Genomic DNA, 10989 nt, shown 5'->3' with positions numbered 1-10989 from the left:
ATAAAAGAAATAGTTGCAGCAGTCCTGTTATTATAAATTACAATATTACTATAACCTATAGTAAACTTACTACTATCTCCATCTTCCCCACGTCTAGCAGTGCCAGCAAATAGTACAGAACCATCTTCCATTACCATAACGACATGTTGACCATCATGACCAGCTGCAAAATGTGTAATTCTTGGACCTTTACCATAGATAAGTTCCAACCATCTATTAGGCCTGGTATTGCTCTTCATGCCTAGGCAAGTTCCTTTCCCGCTATATAACAACTATAAAAGATATTAAATTTAAAATTAAATATTTATATATTGTTATTGTGTTAAAAATATTTATATATAAAATATTAAGCGATCATAATAATGGCTTGAAATAGCTCTCACATAATACTTACTTTACCAGACACTGTTTTAAGTAAACCAAATTCCTTTCCTGCTGTAACCATTGCAATTTCATCGTCGTATCCCGGATTTAAAGTATGTATTGCTTGTTCTTCATCAAATGTTGCATAACCAAATATATCTACGCATTTTCTTGCCAATTTCAATGGTAGTTCAGAGGCAACTGTCACGGGATTACTCAGTGTATTTATCGTACGTACTACAAAACCTTCCTGTTGAGAGAAGATAAAAAAAAACTGAATGAATATATCAAGTAACGAAACAATATTTAGATATACAATTACATTATTTACATCTTTGCCAGCGGTTATCATTCCTAAATTTTCGCCATCAGAGAACATGACAGAGGATGACCAATCTTTTCCTTCTAACACAGCAATTCCTGTTACTATAAGCGTTTCTGCATCAATAATTAATAACTCACTCTGTTTTCTAGGTGCACATTTAAAATATAATGAATTCTGTAAAGAGTAAAATTTTATTACATATAAGTTACATATTATTAAATTATGCACTCATAAATATTTACGTGCAACTAACATTAGCATAACCGAGCCACCCTATTTCCGTTGGATAAAAGTCTGCTTTGTGTATGTATATATGTCCCCATATCGTACCACTGTGGCCACTTCCAATTTTTAGTAAACCACGAGATGTATGCAGATATAAATACTTTCCATCGCTTACAAAACTACGTTCATTCAATACCATATTGTTCATCTCATTTGGTAACTTAAGTATAGAGGTATATATCTTGGAACATTTAGGAACGCCATATGTAATCCAATCTGGTCTCATGAGTTTGCCTAATAACACAGCGTGAACACTTCTCTGCAGAGACGTTAACACACATGGCATCTAAAATGCAAAAAATTAAAGTATATAATATTAAAATATATACGTCATATTGTGCAACAAATATGATTACATCGAAGGTAAAATACCTGAATATTTTGTATTGCTAACGCTCTAGGAGACATAAGCAGAGCCGCTATTGCTGCCAATAGCCGTCCAGTGTCTCCTCTGACTACTACAAGACTCAATAAACAAGCACAAGCAACAGCTGTCAAGTGACTGCCATCATTGGCAGCGGCTGACTCAGGACCATGAGAAGTTGCAAGATCCAGTAACAGATCAAATAATGGATCTAAAAAGGATAAATTATGAGAAATTTGTCAATTTGTCAATTAAAAAGATCAATAATTTAAAAATACAAACCAATGACGTCATCTGGTTCAGATTTAAGGCCTTCTGGTAGTTGCCCTTGTAAAACGTCCAATAAAGCCGACAGTGCTTTTGTACATAAAATTGGATCGATTGTTCTACTTTCTCGCATTAATGTAAAAACACTTCTTAAACCAATACCTACAATCTTTATTTAAAAAATTATTTATAGCTATATGTATACACACAGATAAATTATATTACAAATTATATGTATTAGAGAAAAATAAAAATTACAGTACAAAAGCTTTTAACAAATGAATATCACACCGATATGAAAACAAAATTATATTATATAGAAATTAATGAATTTTTTAAGTTACTTTTACCTTTGGTAAATTTTGTATAGTCGATATTCTATCTTCATCATCGCTTTCTGTATCTATAGTGTCACTAAGGTCTGGTGGTGGAGAGCTACAATTGGATGCTCTATAAATTTCAGTTGACAATTTTGCATGCTTTTCTAAAATAGCATTTCTCACGCTAGCAAACACAGCAAATGCTGAGGCATTACAAGATGTTTCTACCTCTGGTGGATTATTATAATTTAATTCTCCATTTAAATCAATCTATAATGCATATAAAAGATATGTCACATTTTATCTCAGAAATTATACAAGAGACAAGAGAATTATTAATCTCTGATACCTTTTTCTTATCTCGTTTGCGAAGAGTTTTATTTTTTTTACACTTCCTCCATTCTCCCTTATTCCTAGAAAATTAATTAAGTTTTTTATTTAAATTGATATACATAAAATGTATTTTTTACAGTACTGCATACACAATTTTATTTTATTTTATAATAAAAATTTTATTTTATAATAAAATTGTTTTATTACAAACAAATATATAATTAAATTATGATAACCAAAGTATCACAAAAAATATTTCTGTTTATTATTCTATTTGTAAAAAGATTTAGATGAGAATTATTGTATAAGACTAAAAATTTTATTATTTAGGTAAATAGAAATAAGAACTATTCCTACTGTACCTCTAGCAAAATTAATAAGTCATTAAAAAGGTTCGGATAAGAAATAAAAAGGAATAGAGAGACAAATTATTCTTTAATAAATAAAAAATTTGAGGTTACGTTCTACGTTTACAAACGCGAGCGAATTTAGTTAACGCCGTCAATTAAAAATTTCTTCATTCGGTAACTAAATTGCGCAATTCCACGGAAACGTCGAGTGATCGGGCGGCAAAAAAAACCGATTGGCGGCAAAGTCACCTACGACGGCGTCAGGTAAACAAATCGTGGGAGAGGTTATACGTCACACTTTCGTCACACCTCTGCGCCTCGGCGATGTTCTTGAAGAGATCGTAAAAACACTTGGCGTAGCTCTCGGGCTCAGGTAGCAGCCTCTCGTTATCCCCGGACACCATGGTTCGTGCAAAACTCCGAACATATGAGTCACCAAGTCATTTTCGTATCGCTATTGATCGTTGACACTCTCGCTGGCCGTCTTCCCCATGTGATAACGTTACGTGTCCCGGGGAATCCTGGCAAGAGAAAAAGGGGTACTGCGGTGACGCGACGACGACGGTGAGCACGATCGTGAGACTCGGACTCGGAATGTCCCGCACGGCCCCGGTGATTTACTTTGCGTGCCGTAACCACCGCAAGATTCAAAAACAGGACGTCTTCGCTCCGTTCCGCCGTTAAGTTCGTCTTGAACAGTGCCAGAACGGACCGCGAGTCCGCGAGTACTCGCGACTTCGATAGTCGAACGGAATTATCGCGTGCGATAACGAGCGAATAACCACGAGAAACCGCGCGAACTTTGTAACGCCGCTTAACCGCTTGCGTCGCGTCGCGTCACGTCGCGGCGGATGGATATTTCATGTAGACCAACTTAGACGTGAAATCGGTGAAATGTCATCGAGTTGCCGCACGAGAACGAGAACACGTCACACGTATGTTTAGAAAAACCGAGAGAAACATTTCACAATAGAGCGCGTCTCTCACGTAGAATTCTATAAATATTTATTATTCACGTCACACTTGCGCATCCAATTATAAGAATATTATAACCGCAGATGAAAACAATGAAGGATACGATAAGGCTTATCGCTCTGAATGCTTTGATATTCGCGAGAAATCAATAGTTTATTTAAAATTCACAAACTACCGGCTTTTGCAAATTTTAATCTTTCACGTATACACGACATTATACGTATTGTCAGCGACTCGGCTTTTCCGTTCGCTCCGAATGAGAAAAGACGGCCGTTTCTCACAGTGCGCGAGATCAACTTATTTACCGATGTTGACGAGCGGCAATTGTTACGACGAGAAATGGCATTGAGGGGCTGTCGATTTACGCGGAATCTCTCGGGGTTTCGGTGATCCCGTACGCGTGCGTCTCGCACCGAACACAAAATGCGATACGGCACAATCTGCACGGGTACGGCTGCGGTACGATTCGATAACGTGTCACGTCGAGATTACGAGGACCATTCGTAAAATCTACAAAGTATGAGCCGAAAATACTTGCCACTGTGTGACGCGAAGTCGACAGAATATTATCAAACGCGATAAGACGCGTATATGTCCCGCTTTTTGTGCTACATGGTAAAATCGCTATTGTGTGGAATAACAAGGACATAACCTCAAATGCGACGTTTCTCAATTCGATTTCGTGACTTTTGATCCAATGCTGAAACGCATTGTTTTGCGATTCTAAAAATTTTATTTTTTCAATCCTATTGTTTCTCAAATCGAGACACGCAAGATGCATATCTGTATCTTTTCGTAAAATTGCGAGAAAGCATCTGTAGTAATGTACATTAGTTTACAAAAGATATGTCATTTTTATCTAATCTGTTTAATTTCCTATCGTGACAGATCAAAAAGCGAAGGGAGCATTTATGATTAAATACAGTCTACCAGCTGAAAAAGGCAAGTTTTAATGAAGAAGACTTAAACCGAGAAATAACGTTGCGTTTAACTTGCATTTAGTCATAAAATTGTAATGTTGAAGTTATGTATGCAGATAAGCAGATAAAAGACGCTTATAATATTATCATTATAACACATGGTAAAAGGATATGACTTATCATGATATTATCTTTTTGGTAAGTGGCATGATTTTTAAATATATACTTTGTTAAGCGGTATTTATCATTCAAGTTCTACTTTCAGCCTGGTCAGATGCAAGATTTGATAGTACGATTGATGTATCACTGTTCTGTAAATGTAACCTAAACCATAGGCAATAACTTGCTAAAGGAATTCTAATAAACCAGTGGGAATGGGCAATTGTTTGTGTAAAGATACTCCAGGGATATATGACATTGAGACATATGGCAGAAACAATCATGCAGAAACTCAGAATACCATAATACCGGAACCAAACATAAGTATAGTTTCGGCATACCCTTGCTTTAAATTTCCTACATCGTCACACATTGACAAACTTGTATTGGAAACTCTCGGAAGTCTTGATACTCTGGTAGATAAGTAAGTAATTGATTGACGATATAATATGTATAGAATGTATCAGTTTCTTATACGACATGCTTATTTGCATTTGTTTAGTGATCATGAACCACCACCAGCAATGTTAAAATTAAATGCTATTGCGGACAAGGAAGATGGTTGGATACAAGTAGTTGGTTCTATGGTCAATGTTATTCCAATGAACAATCCATTGGGTCCTTCGGTTATAATATTATTACTAGATGATTGCCCTTTACCTTCAAAGGTTGGAATTTACTTGTAATTCTTATTACTACCAGTATTTTTAATTTACTAAAAAAACAAACAAGAGCAGCAGCAGTGATAACTCGTTTTGTTTTGTAGGATTCTGTGTTACGATTATCAGACATGTTTCAAGTGCCTCAAAAACTTGAAAACATGCTAATTACAACTACACAGCAACGTAATATATGCGTAGTACTTGGTTGTATTGCAGAGAAACTTGCTGGTCCTAGTAGTATTGCGATATTATCTGATGCTACTTTAGATTACCTAGTTTCAAATCTAGTATGTTATTTAATTAATGTTAAAGTTTAGACATATTAATATTCAATAATTTTTAATATAATTTTATTTTTTTAGCGAAAAGATGTTGAGCCTTATGTAATGTTATATTCTTTGATAGCACTAGAGAAGTTTGCACAGACAAGTAAAAAAAATATTTCATTATATATAAATTATATATAAATCTTTTGTGTCTTTTGTCATGACTAATTATTGTTTATATGTACGACAGGTGAAAATAAAGTGACAATTAAGAAACGTCTTATGGCAGAAAAACAAAATCCATTATTAGAATTGGAAAAATGGGTTACAGAAACGCATTACGTTCGTCGACAAGTTGGTTTTTGTGCACAGTGGTGTTTAGATAACTTATGTAAGTATGATGTAATTTCGTTAAACGCATTTATCTGCTCCACTTATGCCCAATTTCTTTACGATAAGTTATGCCCAAGTTATGCCTCCACTTATGCCCAATTTCTTCTAGATAAGTTGCGGATAACATTATCCAGGAAATATCTCCACCATTGTATTCTGAGAGATATCTCTTGGATAAAGTTATCTAGAGGTGAAGAAATTGGGCATTAGTAAGTAAAAATAAGGTGTATTTTATCAATCTTTTTTTTTTTAGTCTTAATGGAAGGTAGAAAATATTCCCACGACTCCGTCGATGTGACTGGTATTAATGTAATGTTAAATACGAAAGATGTAAGCGAGTACCTGAAAATATCACCTAATGGTTTGGAGGTAGATGTTCTGTTGTATCTATATCTTGCTAGTGGAGATTATATTGTCGTATTGTAATTATAATAAATTGTTATATTTTAGGCACGATGTGATGCATATTCCTTTGAAAGTGTACGATGTACATTTCAAGTAGATTCAGGAATATGGTATTATGAAACATTGATAATAACTACAGGAGTTATGCAAATTGGATGGGCCACAAAAGATAGCACGTTTTTAAATCATGTAAATATCCATATTTAAGAATATTTAGTATTTTTATTTAAAAAATTATTGTGTATATAGTATTATTACTCCATAAAAATTACCGTGTTTCAATAGGAGGGATATGGTATAGGAGATGATGAATTTTCTTTGGCCTACGATGGCTGTCGCAGACTGATTTGGTATAATGCACGAAGTGAAAAATTTCACGATAGACCATGTTGGAAATCTGGTGACATCTTGGGCTGCTTATTGGATTTAAACAAACTAGAAATAGTATTCTCTATCAATGGTATACCACTTAAACCATGTATTCAAGTATTTAAAACAGTAAGGTATATATATATATACTTTTTTTTAAATGATTTTCTATCACATGAATATCCAAACAAAGCCTCTAATGATATGGTTATTTTTAGGTCTGGATTCTTTGCAGCAGCTAGTTTCATGTCATTCCAACAATGCCTATTTAATTTTGGACATGTACCTTTTAAATACCCACCTACTGATCGAGAATTTCAGAAATTTAACGATTATGCTACATTGAAACCAGAAGATAAGATTGTACTTCCTAGACACATATATCTGGATCAATTGCGAAGGCTCAGTGTTAGAGAAGATTCCTGTACATTATGTTTCGATCAGAGGGCATCTGTGAGGTTATTGCCATGCAATCATAGGTAATACAATTGTATTCAAATTCGAGTTTCATAAAACAACAATTTTTTACAAGAATATATATAATAATTAATTTATTTTATACAGAGGATTCTGCCAAAAGTGTTCAAAACAACTGATTGAATGCCCAATGTGTAGAGCTACTATCGAAGAAGTAGCCTCAGATAACATATGACATCGATCATTTCATATCAATGTTTACGAATTCTTTCATCATTTCTTTTTCGTCGTACAATTTTTATGTATGAAATATCACGAGATAATCATAATTATTGATAGTTATTTACGCCGTATATATACAATTATTACGTGTCACATAGTATTTTTCTCTATGCAATACAGAGCATTAATAAATAGAAAGAATTACAAATTAGTTATAGATAAACGAATTCCGTGATAGTGCATTGCAAAGATTGAATAAGTTTATATTTTAAAAATTAAATATTGATGCGTAAACAAGTGTTTTACAAAGACAAAACATTCTTCTCGAAACTTTTCCATATTTCTCTATACTTTTTCTACTATATAGATTTATAATAAGATGCTTTGTGATTTAAACGATATCTTCATGATTCTCATGAATATTAACTTCAAACAATTAAAATAATTTATAAATGGCTATATATATTAATTAAATTAATATGATTAATGAACAAAGAATTAAACAGATGCAAAAAAGTTATAATAGATTGGATAAAATTATAAATCAGAAGGCGAGCATAAATCAGAGAAACTAAAAGCTCAAATTCTATATAAAGTACTTTTGATAAAAGTTACGTATGTATTTGAAAAGCAGATTTCTAAAATGCATTTTGTCCAAAATTTCGTTTTTTAAGTTAAAAATGGTGTTCATTGTTGAAAGATTCATATTTTAAGCTATTCCATGGTGTTCTGAAAACATTTCTATATCATTAAGGCTAATTCTACAATATGCTTTTTGTTTCCTGTTTCTTGCTGTTTGTTTCTGTTTGTCTTTTGCCTTTTTGATCAAGAATGCAAGAGACAAACAATAAGAAACAAGAAACACATTGTAGAATTAGCCTAACTTATGTGCCGAAAAAAATCTTGAAGTTCAAAGTACATTATGTTTTTTAGAGACAAACAAAATGTATTTGTAACATTTTTAACAACTGTTTAGCAATTTTATTGTATATTTCACATCTTACTGATTGGCATATTGTTATTTTTTGTAAGGCGCACAGTTTTCTTGTGGCTTTCTTTCTCTTTTCTGAAAATTATGAATTTTAGATAAAACGCGTTTTAAAAATCTGTTCCTCATTTGTTATCACAAGAAATATATTAGTCAAATATAACTTGTCAGTATTGACTAATAGTTTTCATGATATCGAATACAATGATTACTCTATCGATTGTGTTTATAGATCCTCGCTTTGAAACTTATGACTGAATCATAAAATGTGAAAGATTATTTATTTACTAACTCAAAAATATATTTCCTTTATTATAAGTAGAAATAAAAAAGTTCTCAGATTATATATCTTCGAACTGTTTAAATATTTGATAAGTTACATAAGTGAACATTTATAACTAGTGATATAATGTAAATTTACTTTTAAGGAACTGTGAAATAATAATAGTATATATTATTATATTAAACACATTACATTCACACACATACACATATTATATTCTTGGGAAAATATAAAGAGAAATTTAATGTTTTATCATATACATGTATTTTGCAAACATTTTTTTATAAAGTCTTATTTTTGTTATCAAAATACCTCTCCCATTATTCTAATGTAAATAACACCCGATATTTCATCTAACAGTGAATGTACATTGTAATTCAAAAAATATCTCATTTATGATCTCTACTCTTTTCAGCAATAATGTATGCGTTTCATTCAGTACCAAAATTAGATATAACAGTGTTCTACAAGACTTTATGACAAGTTTTGCTATTTTTTTTTTCTTATATAAATTAATAGCATAACTTGAAAAGTATCCGGTACTTCATTATATAGATACTTGTAAATTAATTGAATCATGTGATCAAGACTTGTTTGTTAAAACAAAAACAATATAATTTCAGATAGAAATGTCGCCATTGCTACTCGTTTGAAATGCCATTGCATATCATTAAAATAATTATTATAAAATTAAATAGTGTTGTAAGAAACTATGTGAGAGAACATTTACCTGATATATAATTCCTAATCACAGCAAGTTTCACACAAAATCAATCTATGACTGCATTAACAGCCTCCACAAGTTTCTGGAAAATAACGTATGTCTCATAAAATTAGATGCAAAAAAATCGAATCTAAAATATTTCCTCCAAAGTAGAATGATCGCCATCACTACTATGACATTTCAATTAATTTGCACAAATAGACTTATTATTGTATAAGTAGAAAATCGTTATATAAGTAATACTACACACGATTGCATGGATCTTACTTGACGGAATTACCGCACATTTGCATTTAAAACAACACATCATATTTACATATAATGATTTGATATTTTTCTTGATATTTCATGTTATTATACATCTATCTTTATACAATATTTATTCTCTACGTAATTTATAGAAAATATAAAAAATTAGATATAATTATATATCTATATTTTCATATTTTCTATAAATTATTTGTGCTCCTTTTATATACGTATTTATATTTATATATAAAAAATTGAACATAATTTAGAATGTAAGGTGCGGTAAATTTTGCTATGATTGCTTTTTAAAGCATTTGATTGATTAATCAAAAGAAAATATTTTACGAATTAACCATTCAAATAATGCTTCAAAGCATTTGCAGCGTCACATTGATCGTACCCATTAATTATAAGGTAATGTAATTAAAAGTACAATTTATAATATGTTACATTTTAAAAAAAGTATATCAATTACGCTTCGATTTTTTTGACAAAATATAACAATCATCTTCATGTGTTTTTGGCATAGACATCTATCTATAGTCTGTATATACTCATCGAAATATCCATGCTAATTTTTGAAAACGTGCAGCAACATCGCGATCGCGATCGACAAAATGGCGTTGGTTGCGAAAATTCGCAAAAATTGATGTATTCCGAAGATCACCCGTCGCTTTAATCAGTATTCCCAATAAAAATTTACATTTATTATCTGTTTTAAACTGATAAAATTCGCGATTTAATTTCAGGCCCGCGTTCTGAAGCGTTCTGAAGTGACGCGGCGCGAAAATTGTCACGGCGGTCGGTCGAGTCTATTAACGATGTAATGGGAAGAAGATTGATGATATTATCCCCAATAGCAAATTTTTCAATAGACATCATAGACGAACAGAATATAATTACGATAATTTATATTTTCAACATATTTTGTGAAAAAACACTAACAATTAATTCTTTACTTAAAAAATATATATATATATTATATATTGATTTTGCTTTTTAAATAGAAATCTGAATTCACTGTATTGGATTTCAAAATTGAAATTTTAATCCATTTGAATTATTCGAATGCATATAACATTCACAGTCTATTATTTTTACCTTTTTTTTTTTAGATTTAATTGAATTGGAAAACTGCGTTTCCTATTAAAAAATTTGAATTTAGTAGTATTTATGATGTATACTTAAAAAATTGAAACTTTTTAGATAGATTGAAAGACATTGAAATGTGCTTTATACAATTCCTATAAATAATAAAAATAGATTTAAATTTTCAGAAGTACATTGGGATTAAAAAGAATTTGTGTACTTCTGAAAATCTGAATCCATTTCAATCAACTTCTATCCATT

The 10989-nt window shown here is 31.5% G+C and overlaps 2 protein-coding genes across 4 annotated transcripts in view; one reads left to right on the top strand and one right to left on the bottom strand.

Annotated features, from left to right (window-relative positions):
- hiw (MYC binding protein highwire) overlaps positions 1-3025 on the bottom strand; it is a 201710-nt gene extending 198685 nt beyond the window's left edge. Inside the window, exons 1-9 of the mRNA XM_018516113.1 lie at positions 2917-3025; positions 2274-2337; positions 1955-2194; positions 1620-1773; positions 1346-1548; positions 942-1259; positions 695-862; positions 395-613; positions 71-272 (exon numbers count right to left, since the gene is read on the bottom strand). Coding sequence (XP_018371615.1) covers positions 71-272; positions 395-613; positions 695-862; positions 942-1259; positions 1346-1548; positions 1620-1773; positions 1955-2194; positions 2274-2337; positions 2917-3011 — 1663 coding nt within the window. The 5' untranslated portion in view covers positions 3012-3025. The remainder of the gene's footprint in view (positions 1-70; positions 273-394; positions 614-694; positions 863-941; positions 1260-1345; positions 1549-1619; positions 1774-1954; positions 2195-2273; positions 2338-2916) is intronic.
- A 65-nt stretch (positions 3026-3090) lies between these two features.
- On the top strand, positions 3091-7618 carry LOC108766684 (RING finger and SPRY domain-containing protein 1). Of its 3 annotated transcripts, none has more exons than XM_018516111.1 (12): positions 3091-3171; positions 4471-4700; positions 4768-5085; positions 5164-5329; positions 5428-5610; positions 5686-5752; positions 5840-5980; positions 6236-6351; positions 6433-6576; positions 6673-6890; positions 6975-7235; positions 7321-7618. In XM_018516111.1, the coding sequence occupies exons 3-12, from the start codon at positions 4877-4879 to the stop codon at positions 7406-7408; spliced, it is 1593 nt and encodes a 530-aa protein (XP_018371613.1). In that variant the 5' UTR covers positions 3091-3171; positions 4471-4700; positions 4768-4876; the 3' UTR covers positions 7409-7618. The 3 variants fall into 3 exon arrangements, with proteins under 3 accessions (XP_018371613.1, XP_018371611.1, XP_018371610.1); XM_018516109.1 differs by lacking the exon at positions 3091-3171 and adding an exon at positions 3833-4099; XM_018516108.1 differs by lacking the exon at positions 3091-3171 and adding an exon at positions 3833-4197.
- The last annotated feature ends 3371 nt before the right edge of the window (positions 7619-10989 follow it).

Source organism: Trachymyrmex cornetzi, unplaced genomic scaffold, assembly GCF_001594075.2.
Source record: "Trachymyrmex cornetzi isolate Tcor2-1 unplaced genomic scaffold, Tcor1.1 scaffold61, whole genome shotgun sequence".
Lineage (NCBI taxonomy): Eukaryota > Metazoa > Arthropoda > Insecta > Hymenoptera > Formicidae > Trachymyrmex > Trachymyrmex cornetzi.
The sequence above is the reverse complement of the archived record's forward strand: the minus strand, read 5'-3'. Positions and strand labels throughout refer to the sequence as shown.

Excerpts from the sequence above, each read along its gene's own strand:
- LOC108766684 (XM_018516111.1), top strand. The coding sequence starts at position 4,877 with ATGGGCAATTGTTTGTGTAAAGATACTCCAGGGATATATGACATTGAG. Across the intron at positions 5,086-5,163 it reads CTTGATACTCTGGTAGATAA|TGATCATGAACCACCACCAG; the intron begins GTAAGTAATTGA and ends GCATTTGTTTAG. Across the intron at positions 5,611-5,685 it reads ATTACCTAGTTTCAAATCTA|CGAAAAGATGTTGAGCCTTA; the intron begins GTATGTTATTTA and ends TTATTTTTTTAG.